The sequence below is a fragment of the Mobula hypostoma genome, chromosome 2, assembly GCF_963921235.1.
Source record: "Mobula hypostoma chromosome 2, sMobHyp1.1, whole genome shotgun sequence".
Lineage (NCBI taxonomy): Eukaryota > Metazoa > Chordata > Chondrichthyes > Myliobatiformes > Myliobatidae > Mobula > Mobula hypostoma.
In genome coordinates, this window is record NC_086098.1 from 51,812,923 (window position 1) to 51,828,878 (window position 15,956).

General features: G+C 40.4%; 1 protein-coding gene across 1 annotated transcript in view; it reads left to right on the forward strand.

Moving 5' to 3' along the window:
• LOC134339997 (sodium-dependent lysophosphatidylcholine symporter 1-like) overlaps positions 1–15,956 on the forward strand; it is a 117,370-nt gene that overhangs the window by 97,410 nt on the left and 4,004 nt on the right. Inside the window, exons 9-13 of the mRNA XM_063036845.1 lie at positions 218–301; positions 3,987–4,070; positions 6,923–7,035; positions 11,364–11,507; positions 12,246–12,422. Coding sequence (XP_062892915.1) covers positions 218–301; positions 3,987–4,070; positions 6,923–7,035; positions 11,364–11,507; positions 12,246–12,422 — 602 coding nt within the window. The remainder of the gene's footprint in view (positions 1–217; positions 302–3,986; positions 4,071–6,922; positions 7,036–11,363; positions 11,508–12,245; positions 12,423–15,956) is intronic.

Here is a 15,956-nt window from a genome sequence, read left to right on the forward strand (position 1 = left end):
GGAAAGTTGTGGGCTAGTCTACACATAATGCTCATGTGATGCTTCGTTAATCAGCCCTGATATAAAAATTCGGGCTAATTTTTCTTCAGTTTATGATTTTCCCTTTAAATATTAAGTGTTTTGAAGTTTCATTGCCAAAATGATGGCTTGAGAAGCATATTGACAACTTTGCGCACATATTGTGTATACTATAATGAATTTACTTTCTCATTCACAGCTTGTAGAGGGGAATTTCGCTCTCTTTTGCACCTATGCTGTAGATCTGCGACATCATTTTCAAAATATCGTCCTTACAATTCTGGTATGTTTAATTTTAGCTTTTGTCTTGGCGTATACACTTACACATGGAGTTTATGTGAAGATGGTTCTGCTTCATGAAGCAAAGACAAAAGAAAATATTAATTCAAATCCAAAAGTATTTTAGAAACTAAATGCTGGTGTTTAATGGGTGCTAAAGCTAGAACTAAAAATCCTGTTAACTTGTCTCTTCATAATCCTGCTGCAAATGACTGCTGTTCTTAAAACAAGCAGACACCAAGCAGACACGTCAGGGCTACTTGTATCAAAACATTCTATATAACACAATGGATATTTATATGATATAGGAAATAATCTCAAAGCTATGCACACAATATGATTAAACTGGAACCTACTTTTAAACCTCAGTGAGTTGGAGACAATGCATCCATTAGCCTGTGAAATAGGTGACGAAATTTTAATTTGCAACATGTTTAAAAACAAGAATGCTTACCAATAAAGTTATACAGGTCGTGTTTGTGTGCACTAGAATTAGAGGTAAAGGGATCCTGTAGTAGAGAGAAAGTGCTGATCATCCCGAAATTTGACAGGACTGGAAGAAGGATCTTCAGTTTTGACAGGACTGTAGATCGGGTTTGTCAGTACTGTAGTGAAGGCATGGAGATAAAAAGAACTGCAGCAGGAATTTTGGAGTTTGGAAGGGATCAAAGGGATTTGGGAGTTTGAGGGATCATAACAAGTGTGCTGGTGGTTGACGGGACTTTAATGAGCATTGCAGGGTATAATAGGATTCCAGAGAGCATCCTGGATTGTGTTTGGCATTAAATAGGGATTCAAGGTTTTCAGGGAGCTGCAGTGAGGATCTTGGAACTCGATCGGACTGTAATGCTGAGCCTAAATTTTCGGCGAACTGTTGATAGAATTTTGGTGTTGAGGAGAAGTACAAAAAGGCTCTTGAATTTTCAGAGGAATATCATGATGACCTAGAGTTTGTTAGGCTGGTAGAAATGATTCTAAAGCTTCACAGGAAATTAGATAGAATCCTGGATTTGTTAAGACTCTGGCAAAGATCCTGGTGATGGAGAGAATTTTAGTCAGGATTGTGAAGCTTGGCAGGACTGTTGTGAGAATCCTAGGATTAACAAGAATGTAGAGGATCTTGACTATTCCAAAGGCGGGAGCATGGATCATTCAGTTTCCCTGCAAAATCTTGAGCATCCAAAGAATGATTGGAATATTGGTAAAATCCTGGATTTTCAGAAAACTGTACTGAGGATTATAATGTTCGCCAAGCATCAATCACCAAGCTCTTGAACCAGCGGGGATAGCATCACCTCAACTTTGGTTGTGGGAACAGTTCAGTGATGGGGCAAGTGAAGGACTCACTTTCAAAGACTCTTCTCATGTTCTTGATATTTGATTAATAGAAATACCATAACCATAGAAACTACAGCACAGAAACAGGCCTTTTGGCCCTTCTTGGCTGTGCCGAACCATTTTCTGCCTAGTCCCACTGACCTGCACACGGACCATATCCCTCCATACACCTCCCATCCATGTATCTGTCCAATTTATTCTTAAATGTTAAAAAAGAACCCGCATTTACCACCTCGTCTGGCAGCTCATTCCATACTCCCACCACCCTCTGTGTGAAGAAGCCCCCCCTAATGTTCCCTTTAAACTTTTCCCCCCTCACCCTTAACCCATGCCCTCTGGTTTTTTTCTCCCCTTGCCTCAGTGGAAAAAGCCTGCTTGTATTCACTCTATCTATACCCATCATAATTTTATATACCTCTATCAAATCTCCCCTCATTCTTCTACGCTCCAGGGAATAAAGTCCCAACCTATTCAACCTTTCTCTGTAACTGAGTTTCTCAAGACCCGGCAACATCCTTGTAAACCTTCTCTGCACTCTTTCAACCTTATTTATATCCTTCCTGTAATTTGGTGACCAAAACTGAACACAATACTCCAGATTCGGCCTCACCAATGCCTTATACAACCTCATCATAACATTCCAGCTCTTATACTCAATACTTTGATTAATAAAGGCCAATGTACCAAAAGCTCTCTTTACGACGCTATCTACCTGTGACGCCACTTTTAGGGAATTTTGTATCTGTATTCCCAGATCCCTCTGTTCCACTGCACTCCTCAGTGCCTTACCATTAACCCTGTATGTTCTGCGTTGGTTTGTCCTTCCAACATGCAATACCTCACACTTGTCAGTATTAAACTCCATCTGCTATTTTTTAGCCCATTTTTCCAGCTGGTCCAAGTCCCTCTGCAGGCTCTGAAAACCTTCCTCACTGTCTACTACACCTCCAATCTTTGTATCATCAGCAAACTTGCTGATCCAATTTCCACATTATCAACCAGATCATTGATATAGATGACAAATAACAATGGACCCAGCACTGATCCCTGTGGCACACCACTAGTCACAGGCCTCCACTCAGAGAAGCAATTCTCTACCACCACTCTCTGGCTTCTTCCATCGAGCCAATGTCTAATCCAATTTACCACCTCTCCATGTATACCTAGCGACTGAATTTTCCTAACTAACCTCCCATGCGGGACCTTGTCAAAGGCCTTACTGAAGTCCATGTAGACAATATCCACTGCCTTCCCTTCATCCACTTTCCTGGTAACCTCCTCGAAAAACTCCAATAGATTGGTCAAACATGACCTACCACGCACAATGCCATGTTGACTCTCCCTAATAAGTCCCAGTCTATCCAAATGCTTGTAGATTCTGGCTCTTAGTACTCCCTCCAATAACTTACCTACTACTGACGTTAAACTTACCGGCCTATAATTTCCCGGATTACTTTTCGATCCTTTTTTAAACAACGGAACAACATGAGCCACTCTCCAATCCTCCGGCACCTCACCTGTAGACAGCGACATTTTAAATATTTCTGCCAGGGCCCCTGCAATTTCAACACTAGTCTCCTTCAAGGTCTGAGGGAACACCCTGGCAGGTCCCGGGGATTTATCCACTTTAATTTTCCTCAAGACAACAAGGACCGCCTCCTTTTTGATCTGTACAGTTTCCATGATCTCACTACTTGTTTCCCTTAATTCCATAGACTTCATGCCAGTTTCCTTAGTAAACACAGACGCAAAAAACCTATTTAAGATCTCCCTCATTTCCTTTGGTTCCGCACATAGCCGACCACTCTGATCTTCAAGAGGACCAATATTTGCACAGTTCATTGTCTTTTGCACTTTGGTTGTTTTCCCATCCTGTTGGGTGCAGTTTTTCATTGATTCTGTTGTGTTTCTTGGATTACTATATGTGCTGCAAGAAAATGAATCTTAGGGTTGTATATGGTGACATATATGCACTTTGATAATACATTTCCTTTGAACTTTGAAGACTACAATGAGGATCCAGGAGGCAGCCAGTACTGCAGCAGTAACCCTTGAACTTCATGGATTTTTAGAAAGAATTCTGAACTTTTACAGAAATTGGATAGGATGCTGAAATTCAACAAGACTGTAGTGAGGATCCAGGAATTTGAGGAGAATTATTTTAATCCCCAATATTTAAAATAACTTGAATTACATTAGGGAAAATGCAGAAAATTCCTGATTGGGTGGTGAATTTCCAGCTTAACAATTTCTGGAAACACTGTTTTTGTTACAATAGTACTTTGCTCATAATTATCAATTGCACACCATCATTACTGCCCATGTAGACTGATTGAATTACCAACTTACAGGTATCTACTGCTGTAGCCATCCCATTCTGGCAGTGGTTTCTACAGAGATTTGGGAAGAAAACTGCAGTTTACTGTGGCATTACTGTATGTATTGAAATACTTTTATTTCTAATTTTTGTTATATAGATCTCTTTTTTTTGCTGCCATAACACCTTACAAAAGGCATTTGTATATCCAGGGGGTTAAGTTTCTCAATTTTCCATTCTGCGCAGTCAGGTTAGAAAGAGAAAGGTTGTTATATTTGACTGAGAAGTGCTGCATCTACATTGTACAAAAAGGAAATTCAGTAGTTATGTCATCCTTTTGCAAGTGAAAAGGAAGGAACTGGAATATCATTCTTTTCCCGCGTTCTGCTCCTGCCCTGTCATGGAAGTTATAGACATTGGGCTGTTTGACCGACTGCCATGTCATTTAGAAGAGAGTATAGCAATGTTCCCTCTAACTTGTAAAGACTAGTGTGCGCAAAAATCTTGTGCTGTAGGATTTTTTACCCAATGACAACAACATGTGCGCACGGAATTTTTAAGTGGAAGTAAACCTGAAGCTATTCTAAGGATAAAAAACTACCAAATCCAGTGTGTTGTTCATTGTTTAAAATAAATAAAATTAACTACAAATAAGAACTTTGATCTCCTCAGGGTTTGACCATTTTCGCTCTCGTTCATCTGCCCTCTCTCAAAACATGGTGCAGCATGCCTGTAGCGGGTAATGAAGGATTTTCTCACAGGAGATTTTGCATACAGTCCATATGCGATTTACTTGCTAAATGACACTTTCAAAAGTTAAGTTTCCAAATATTACAAACAAGGGAAAATCTGCAGATGCTGGAAATCCAAGCAACACACACACAAAATGCTGGAGGTACTCAGCAGGCCAGGCAGCATCTATGGAAAAGAGTAATGTCGACGTTTCGGGCCAAAACCCTTCAGCAGGACCCTTCCAAATATTACTCCACTTCTTCCTCCTTGCAAATTCTCCAGCAGCTTTAGCATCACGACAGTACTCACAGTAACACCAGCTTCTGTATTGTACATAAATATTTCTCGTAGCTGCATGTTCCTGACCTCATGAACTTTCAGTGTAGCAGTTTCTACTGTTTCATTAAGCCATTCCACTTTACATAAACTAGCAGTTCTTTTGCGCTTCACACCCTTTGCTTCTTTGGAATTGGACATAGTGAATCAATAATTTCTATGATAAAAATGGTATAAACAAGCCAGTTCTAAAATCTGCAGACAGATCATTGCAAACTCCATGTTATCAGCACCATCCACATCAGAAACCAGAAAAGGAAATGTAATTGTGTACGATTGGTAAATATAATTAACATGCCAAGGGGTTAGAGGGTGACAACCTTTTGTGTGCAGTTTAAATTCCTTTAAGCACTCAGTTCTGGTCACCTCAACACAGGAAGCACGTGGATACTATAGAAAGAATGCAGAGGAAATTTAAAAGGATGTTGCCTGAATTGGAGGGTTACCTTATGAGAATAGGTTGAGTGAATTTGACCTTTTCCCCTTGGAGCAATGGAAGATGAGAGGTGACCTGATAAGGGTTTATAAGATGATGAGGATCATTGATCTCTGAGCACATTATTTGAAGTTCTGCGAACTATTTTATCTCTAACCGGCAAGTTTCTAAAAACTCCAACTAACACCTAGTTTTTGGTCACAGGAAAATAACTTGCATCTTTCAAACATAATGCTTTTACCTGGGACAAAATACTCTTCATATGTTTTCTTCTGAGTGTCCAATGTAAAGTCTGTGTCATCAATTTGAAAGCTGTTGTAGATATCCAAAGCATTTTCTCCAATTACTTGTAGAAAGATACTTCCAAGTTTTCATCCCCGCTTCATGGCTAAATATATACTGAATAGCTGTTTGAAGAGTTTCCAGATACAAGTTAGATTGCTGGTAAACTGCATAGGTGTGGGAGGTCTTGGGTTATCCATTATGGGGATTTTCGGTGCTCTCACCTTAATCTCATGATGAATTTCTGGACACAATGTGCTCAGTTGCATCACTGGCCGCTAACCTCACTTGCTTTAGTGCAGTTTTTTTTCTGGTGGAACTAGCGTCTCGTGGTGCTCGTGGAGTTCATTTATCTTCCATTTTCTGTCCTCTCACCGACTTCTGACACTGTTATATTTGTTCTTAATAAAGACAAACAGCGTGGGTAAAAACACTAACACATTCTTATTTGAGACACTCCAGGAACGGCTTCTCCTCGGCCTGAACGCGTCCCAGGCAGCTCACCAACATCACTTCCTGTTGCAGGTGAACCACCCACATTGCACAGTGGGAACTAAAATTCTTCATTATTATGTACACACATAATAACACAAGGAGGAAGGGGGGAAGGTGTCAGAATAGAAAGCCGGGAAGTGATAGCTAAGTACATTTCCCTGCACTCACACAACGGTCCAGCAGAGGTCAGCAGCAGCACTATCCCTACCAGACGCACTTTCCATCATTGGCCCGTCCATTATATTCAGCTCAGCCCCGATAAGGTTTGAATAATTCAGCAGAAACAAGAACTAAATCTGGCTTTGTTATAATTTAGTTGTAGCTGTTTGGTTAAACATTTAAGGGCTGAGACAAATGTGGATAACTTTAACTACAGGGCTGGAATTTAGACCTGCTGGATTTCTGTTCTGAGTAAGATCTGGTTCAAAGTCTCACTGGAAAGGGCAATAAATGCGTGTCACTGAAGGGACATAGATGCAGAATATTCAAATGTTCAGTATCAGAGGAATTGCCTATGCGTTTGAGTAACACTGCACAACAATGCCCTGTGCAACCTAACTTCATGTGCTTAGCAAAGAAAATCAACGATGGATAGAAAATAGTTCAGCACTTTGAAGTAAATGTCACAGGGGAACATCAATGTAACATTGCAGACTTGCTCATTTTGTTGTATTCTCTCCTGTTTACAGTGGATTATTCCGTTTTTAATCATGATGGTTTCCCTGACAAACAATCCGATTGTTTCCTATATGGTAGCAGTCTCCGCAGGTCTGAGTGTGGGTTCGTATTTCCTTTTGCTTTGGTAAGTACCTGGGACTTATTTACCTGACTTGGGATTCATGCATCCAGTGGTCAACTTGATGACTGTTCCTCACGTGTAAACACGTTCATTGACCCAATACACTTTTTCTTACTGATAATTTCACACTGCAAAACTTGCTTTTCCACAAAATAGTCTCTCTTAATCTTACTTTTACAATCTGACTCAAAATCAGAATATGCAACAGAGAATAATCAATCAGTTTTCTAACTTGTATCTGAAAAGTTTCTTTTCATGAGTTTGCAATGGAAGTTCTAATTAATTATAGCACATATTCCCAAATTTATGTTGGAGACAGAGGTGAAGTCCAAGTGGGTTCTACCTCAGACGTTGCATTTCATCATTTTTCCAGGATTCAGTGACAGAACTCACTCTCCACCACATCAACCTGCCATATTTGGGGAAGTTCACAGGATATGTCTAAATTAAATAATTTAGAACCTTTGTAGGGCCTGATGGTAATCAATAATTGATGCAAAGGCCTTTGGTGGCCACAAAAAAATCTAGGTAAATTTTTCCATAAAAATGACTCATAGTTTTATGAGACATCTTCAACTTCCTCTCTCAAAACTCTGTTAAGCTACGTTTTCTGTTATAAGGGGAACATTCCCAGTTTCTCCACTGTCATGTGACCCTCATCACTCATCTCCTCAGTATCCTTCCTAAGGCCTTAGTGAAGTTAGGTACTCAGAATTATGCACATTAATCTAACAGATGTAATCAGAGGATTGTAAAGGTTTATCATTAGTTCCAAAAGACCCTTTTTGTAACATTTTGGTATTCCTTACATTTTCTTAAGCCTTATCAATTTGCCGTCATCTTCATGAATTAGTGAATATCAGGGCCCTCTACTTTCCTGCTGTCCCTCCTCCAGCCTCAAAATCAAAGTTCAAAGTAGATTGTTGAATCAGTTCAGAGAGGTGGTGAATGAAATTATCCATGCCGATTGAGGAGTCTGATGGGTTTTAGGGTAATAAATGGTCCTGATCCTGGTGACGTGGAACTTAAGGCTTCTGTACCTCCTGCCCAAAGGTAATAGTGAGAAGAGGGCCCATCCCAGATGGTGAGGGTTTTAGATGATGATGATGTTGTTTTCTTGTGGCAACAATCCTTGTAAATATATTCAATGGTGGGGGCTAATGGACTAATTTTATCTGTATTTACAAAGTATCTGGGATACTTTCTTACTTTTCTTCTAATATTTGTATATCTGTGTACTTGTGATGCTGTGTTGACACTGTAATTTCCTTTGGGATCAATAAAGTATCTCTCTATAATATTGTTGCAGGTAAGATAATCCATTAATCTATGAGAATACTCTGTAACAGAAACTTTTTATATTTCTTATATTACCTTATGACACAAAAGTCGAATATTTGGCTTCTTACGTTTTCAGGAGTCAAGAATATAGGAAACTATTAACTCAAATCCAAACTGGTTTAGGATCTAGATGTGGCTATTTGATGGTGCTGAACCTGGAGCTGAAAATCCTGCTCATTTGTTTCTACTATGTTGCTGCAAATACTTATTGGTCTTAAGAACAAACAGTGTTACTTATCATGTCAAAATATTCTGCATGTCAGCATGAGTGCTCATATGATACAAGAAATAATCTCAGGGCTACTTGTGCATAATGATTCAACAGAGAACCACAGTAGGACCTGAGTATTTTAGAGGCTAAATTATAGAATTGGTACACTACCCTATTAAAAAGCTGCATTAGGGTGGCACTTTACCAATAGGTAATTTTTTTTTACCTTGCCGCATTTTAAAAACCAGCATATTTCACAAAAGGCAAAGATTGGAAGTTTGACTCATCAAATCTATCTCAGCTCTTAGAATATTTCCATCAACTCCATAGTGCCACCTATTTCCCTGTAACCTATTCTTGTTAGGAGGAGAGTTCCAGGAATTCGGCTGAGCAATGAATGATGAAGTAAAGGCAAAATATTTCTAAGTCAGAGGGCAACTTCAAGGTAATTGGGCCAATCAGCATTGTGGGTGTATCCACACCTCAAGGGCTAAAGTAGGTTCAGGAAGGCAGCTTACCGCCACCTTTTCGAGGTGGCTTAGACGGCAAAGTCCACATTTTGTGAATAAATAAATTACTACTACTACGTCAACTCAGGCCTAGGGGGCCGGCGTCGGGCATGATGACGGACTCTCCACTTCTTCCTCTCCCTCATCAGTGTGTTCAGTTCATCTACATTAGCCGCGCCGCTGTCTTCTAGGAGCGTGTTGACCATAGTCTTAGGAGGGTGCCCAGGGTTCATCCTCCCATGCTTGGGCTCCCATATGATGACTAGGCTGGCAGGTAGCTCGGGTTGGCGTAGACAGTGCCCCGCTAGTTGCAGTCTTCTCGCCTCGATTTTAGTGGTGAGCATCGGTAGGTCGTCATAGAGCTCAACGTTCATCATGTGCTGTTGCCAACTCACGTCAAGAGCCATCCGGAGCATTCGTGTATAGCAACCACCTAGAGACTTCCGCATGGTCTTGGCGACGGTCCACGTCTCGCATCCATACGTGAGAATCGACTCTATGACTGCTATGAAGATCCTCTTTTTAAGCCCTCTGGTCAGCTTCGACTTCCAGATTTCCTTCATGTCGTTCATAGCCCTCCACGCCAGTAGCTTCCGTATCTTCATGTCCTTCTCCGAACTCATCATTCTTGACCCAAGGTACTTGTAGTCAAAGACTTTCTTAATGGTATCATTCTTTACGGTCTCGAGAGTACCTTCGTCGCAGATAAATGCCATGTACTCTGTCTTTTTAGCATTTAGGTGAAGTCCAACTTTATTGCACTCAATTTCCACTTTTGTCAGTAGCTGCTGTGCTCCCTCTATCCGGTCAGAGAGCAGGACTATATCATCTGCAAAATTGAGATCTGTGAGCGTAACTGGTCTGACCCTTTTGGATCGTCCTGGTTTTATGGTAAAACCAAGCTGAAAAGATCACGAATAAATAAAAAGCGTGGATTAAAAATCATGCAGCAGCTATGGGTGTTGTAGGTCAATGAGGCTGTTCAGAAACTTGTAGACTGTTGCTCCTTTGCTGCCCTTGTCCTAGCTGGAGGAGGTTGTGGGTTTGGAAAGTGTTGTCTATGGAGCCTTAAGGTGCTGTAGTGCATTGCATGGACAGTACAATTTGCTGCCACTATGCATTGGTGGGGGAGTGAGTGAATGTCTGAATGGGATGCCTATCAAGTAGGTGACTACATCTTGCATGCCGTTGAGCTTTCTGAGGGTTGTTGAAGCTGCACTCATCCAGGCTGGTGCATGTAGTGCCCATGCATTTAGATGTCACGAAAAGGCCTTCAACAGCATGTACTGTCAGAAAGTTATGGGGGTGATCCAGGGTACGGCACTTTAATTTTTCTCTCTGCAGTCTACACGTCACTTGTGGCCCACTGACAGATCCTTAGGAGCAAGATGGGATGATAGTTTAGTGTGGATGTAGGGCTAAGGTGGGGGCAGAAGCAATTCAGAGGCTGATCATCTGAAGCATCATCCAGTCCGTTTCCTTTTCAAAAAAGGTGACACAAAACAGAAGCAAGAATAAATCAGCAAATTTAAAATTGCTGTCATCGATTCAAAATGTTACATAAAATGTATTTTTTCTTGAATTAAAATACTGCAAAATTTTAAGATGTTTTTGCACAATAGACAAGATGCACCACTTATCACTCAAGTAATTTCAAAGCCCTTTCCAACTTATTGATATCAATCAAAAAGATCAATTCTTATTTGAAGAATGCTTGGCTATTTTATAAATAGCATATTTATACATGTTTTATTGGAAAAATTATTCTATTTTGAAGTTTAAATAATGGAAAAGCAATAGGATTTCTACTCACCTTGCACATGTCATAATCTTGACAGGTCTGACAAACCAGTTTGGTGCGATGATGGATTGGTTGCTGATAAAAATGTTAAAAAAGTGAGGAAGAATGACAGATTATCTCCTCACCTCAGTGTCCGTCTCAGATGATTTATGGGTACAGGCCTTCAGAAAGAATGTTCCTTGTCAGAAAGAAACCACAAAAGCTGTTTTTAAACTTGTTCTGTTGGTGGGCACTGTGGGATATTCTCATGAGCTGTAACAGGACAGACACTCAAGCTTGTCACACACAATGGAATACCATTTTTCAAAGTAGCATCTAGTCAGCATTACCACCCTCTTCACTCATGGTAAATGAAAACTTCTACACCACAGATGACAGATGCACCACCATGTAAAGAACTCGTTGGCATTCTACTACATCATTGTTTGCAAGTGCATTATATAAAAGATCTATTTGTTTCTCATTTCAGGTCTTTGCTTCCTGATGTGGTGGATGATTTTAGACTTCAAAACCCATTCATAAAAGGATTAGAACCTATATTTTGTTCATTTTATGTTTTCTTCACCAAGCTTGCTGCTGGAGTTTCTCTTGGGTTCTCTACACTTAGCCTTGAGTAAGTATTTCGGATACATATTTCAAGGTGCTTCAGAATCAGATTTATTATCATCCACTTACATTATATGGTGTGAAATCTGTCAAGCAGCAGCAGTAAGAAAAATAACTTCTCTTTTAAAACACATTCTCATTAATTCTCAGTCTCACTAATTAGAATGAGAACACAGTGAAGACGAGTACTTTTTAAACTTTGTGAAATATGGATAAGAATATCTCATGTATGCAGATGTAGAATTCACACCCATGAGCATTAAGCAAGGTGCAGAGTGAAGATCTATGTCATCTGGCCCATCTTAGTCCTACCCTGCATCAATACCATATCCGCTACCCTGGATAATGGCTTTTTTTCCTGTCCATTCACACTGATGCAGCACCATTCAGAGGAAAGGCAGTAAGATGATACATTAAAGGCACCTTCAGAAATTAACTGTGGCACTGAGCAGTCTGCCTCTGATTTTCGCTCAAGTTTAATAATTTGGGCAAATTCAAAGGGCATTATATTAGGATTCTGATGATTTCATTGCATCCACAGTTAGCAGACACAAAACCTGCACAGCATTCTGATTTGATATTTAATAGTAGTTTTGCTTTGACATCAATGATCTACCTCATGTGAGAAAGTTAATATTACAGTTCCAATCCCAAATATCTGCAATCAGAATTCTTCAATGTGAAAAATGTACATGAGAGAATAGATGCCCTGAAGGCTTGATAGTGAGCACTGTTTGTGTCTTAGCTTTGCAGGCTATGAAACGGGAGTGTGCTCTCAGCCACCCCCTGTGGCTTTCACCCTAAAGCTGTTGGTGGGGGCAGCGCCCACCGGACTGATAATCATTGGATTATTGATATTCCAGTTCTACCCAATAACAGAAGAAGTCCGAATGAGAAACAAATTGGCACTCCAAGAGCTAAGGTACGTACTTATTATAGAATTGTTTGATCAAAGCAAAGAGGCAGTGGGGGAACAAGGCCTGATTGTCCCATGTTTGTTCCAGAAGTAAAAATTCCACCGAAGTGATACGATCAAGTGAGTGGTGCCACATCCACAATTCAATATACTCCCCACTCGCTGTTCATTTTGTTCAAGTAAGCAAAACCAAAGGGTGGGAGGGTAGTGCGGTGCAAGTGATTATTAGACCCAGATTCATGATAAAAGTGCATCACATGCAAAATGCAAGGGATGCTCAGCAAGGTCAGGTAGTATCTACAGAGGAGAATCTCAGTCAATGCATAGGAGATGTTTAATTTGTTATACATCGCATGGTCTGTATGTAGAACTTCTTCAGAAACTGAAATGGAGTTAATTTAATACATTAACTTTGACTATATATAGAAGATTCATTGATCATTTTTCTAAACAAAAGGGCTTCTTTCGATGATAATGCAAGTAAATACTTTTATTCTGTGTAATAAGTGTAATCGGTTTCATCAATGGAAGTCCTACCACAGCTCAATACAGGAATCAAATTAAGAGAAAATAGGTGTATGATCTGACTCTGAAACATCAAAGAGTCTCGGATTTATGGTTGCCTAGTAACAGACGGCAGCCAAGATGGCAATAATGGACTTTCTGATTGGTGCCTTATTACTGACTAAAATTATTTTTGTGCAAGGCTTTTTTCCTGCAATTACAGTTGTCCCTTATGAAAACCATTGTGAATTCCTATCATTAAGCAGAAGCTGAAGCAGTTGTCACCAGCTCAAGAACTCTGGGGCCAGAGAGTGTAAGATATTACTAGCTTAACATATGCCTATATTTAATTACCATTTCAGTTTCTGATCATGATACAAGGCAGGGAGAAACCTACTTCTGCAGGCTGTGTTGGAGTGACCACACCTTAACTCTGCATCACACAGCTTTAATCTTTGATCACCACACCAATACAGCCCTGAGCTAGAACATCTTATGTGTAGTACTGGGAGTAGGTTCACTACTCTTTGGAATACTGACTGAAAGTCCTCCCTGTGATGAAGGGTGTTTGGGCAGTGGCTGGATGTTGCTTGATCAGTTTTGCTGCCCGTGAGGCAATTTTGTACTATTTGCACCATTTGTGAAAAGAGTGCATAAGAAGACAAACAAAAACAGGACCAGGCTGATACCTGCTCTGGCTTCAATCAGATTGTAGATGATTTTTTAAAAATCTCAGCAACACTTTCCTATGCAAAATCCATAGCTCTTAATTCCCTTAATATCTAAAAATCTACAAATCTTCACCCTGAATATATTCAGTCACCGAGCTTCCATAGCCCCCCAAATGAAGAAATTCACTATCTTCCAAATGAAAAAACCATTCCATCCTGAATTGTTTATCCCTAAACTTGAGATTGCACATTTTTCCCAACACAGGAGAAACATCAACTCTACATCTATGTGCCAAGCCCAGTGAGAATTTGAATGAGAACACATCTCATTTTACTAATGTCACAAGGGGAGTAGTACTACTCTGCTTAATCATTCTTCATTTGATAAGCCACCATCCCAGCAACCTTTGTTGTACTCTCTCTATTGCAAGTAATAAGGGTTTAAGTAAAGAATATTTGTGATTCGGGCATCTAATTATTACATTCAGAATTCTAAATACACCATTAAAATCAATATGTGATTAATGCTAGAAGATGCTGGAAGTTAATTGGTACAAAACTGCAAACAGGTGCTGAAAGGTGGATGTGCTAATAAGATCTGCTTGCAAACCTGGAGGCAGCATGCAATTTTAGGTCTATTTGCTAAATATGATCATTTTAAATTGCCTGGAAGTGTGAAAAACATTTGGGTTTGTTATTTAAATGCTGAAAGAATTCATAGGGTGGTACCAGGTCTGCACACTTAGAGTACTTCTGCAGAAAGTCACATGGCAATGCCAGTGGTACGATCACTCGAGTTGGGTATGAAGTTCTCCTGAGTGATTAACTATTGATGGGTCTTCAGGTGACTGTAGAGGCAGATCTGGGATCCACATATTCTGGTCAGTCTGGGCAAGTGTAAGTGGTGGCTGTGGTTCGTTGTTAGGTCTTTTGGCTATTCAGTCTCTCCTTCCACAGCTGCTGCTTGTTCTGTGAGGCACAGCGGAGGTCGCTCTCATGTAGCGTAGCTCCCTCTCAAACAGATTTCCTCCGGATGTGTCTATGGAGTGCAGTGCCTTCCCAGATTTTAGATGTAAATGTTGAATTTCTTCAGGATGATTTTGATGTTATCTTTGAAGCGTTTTCTTTGCCAACCAGGGCTCGCCGACCTTCCTTCAATTGGGAGTAAGGGATCTGTCTGAGGAGGAGTTAGGTATTGCTTGCAGTTGGTGTTACTTTACATGATGGAGATACTGTTCTTGTTGGCTTCCTCCAGTATACTGGTGTTCATGCGCCTGTCCTTCCAGCTGATCCTCAAAATCTTCTGCTAACTATTTTTGGTGATATTGTTCCAGGGCTTTCAGGTGCCTATTGTATGTGATCCTTGATTCAGCGTCATATTGTAATGTAGGAAGTACAACTGCTTTAAAGACCAAAAGTTTTGTTTGGACCTGTATGTCATGGTCTTCAAAGACTCTTTTCCTTAATCATAAATAGGCTCCATTAGCAAGACTCAGGCTGTGGTTGATCTCTGAGTTGGTGTTTGCTTTTGAGAGAACGCTGCCAAGTGGTCTACATTTTTAAGGGCGATATTGTCAAGTTTTATCAGGGCTGGGATAAATAGCTGGTTGGGTGGTAGCTGATACAGGACCTGTATTTTTTTTTTAAATATTCTAAACAAGACCCAGGGCCCTATATGCCTTGGCAAAGGCTTTCAGGATATATTGGAGGTCTTCTTCAGAGTGCACTGGCAATGGTGTTGTCATTCCCATACTGAAGCTCCATGATAGAGGTGGTGCTGACCTTGTTCTTGGCCTTGAGCCAGTTGGGGTTGAAAAGCTTGTTGTCCATTCTAGGCATGATTGAGATTCCCTGTGACCAGTTTTGGCCACTGAAGTGAAGAATGGCAGCAATAAAGATGGCAAATAGGGTGGGTGCAATGACAGTGAACCACCAAGTTCTCTGGCATATACTATCAAGACATGGCTGCCCTGACAAGTACTTATGAATACTGAGGCTACTACACTCTGTCTAACTCCTTTGTTAACAAGGAAGTGTTCTGATTCTACTGCTGAGTGTTGTGACTGACATACCATCATATAGTAGCCTCAGTATTCATAAGTACTTGTCAGGGCAGCCATATCTTGATGCCAGAGAACTTGGTGGTCCACTGTACCAAATGCCTCTGTCAAATCTATGAGAGCCAAGTACAAAGCTCTCGTACTTTTTCATGGCGTTTTCATATAGTTGGCATGTCTGCGGTACCTCTAGATGGATGGACACCTCACTGTAATGCCCGGAGTACTACTTCAGATAGTGGAAGAAGTCAGTTGATAAGGATACATGCAAGCACTTTGCCTGATGTTGACAGGAGGGAGCTGCCTCT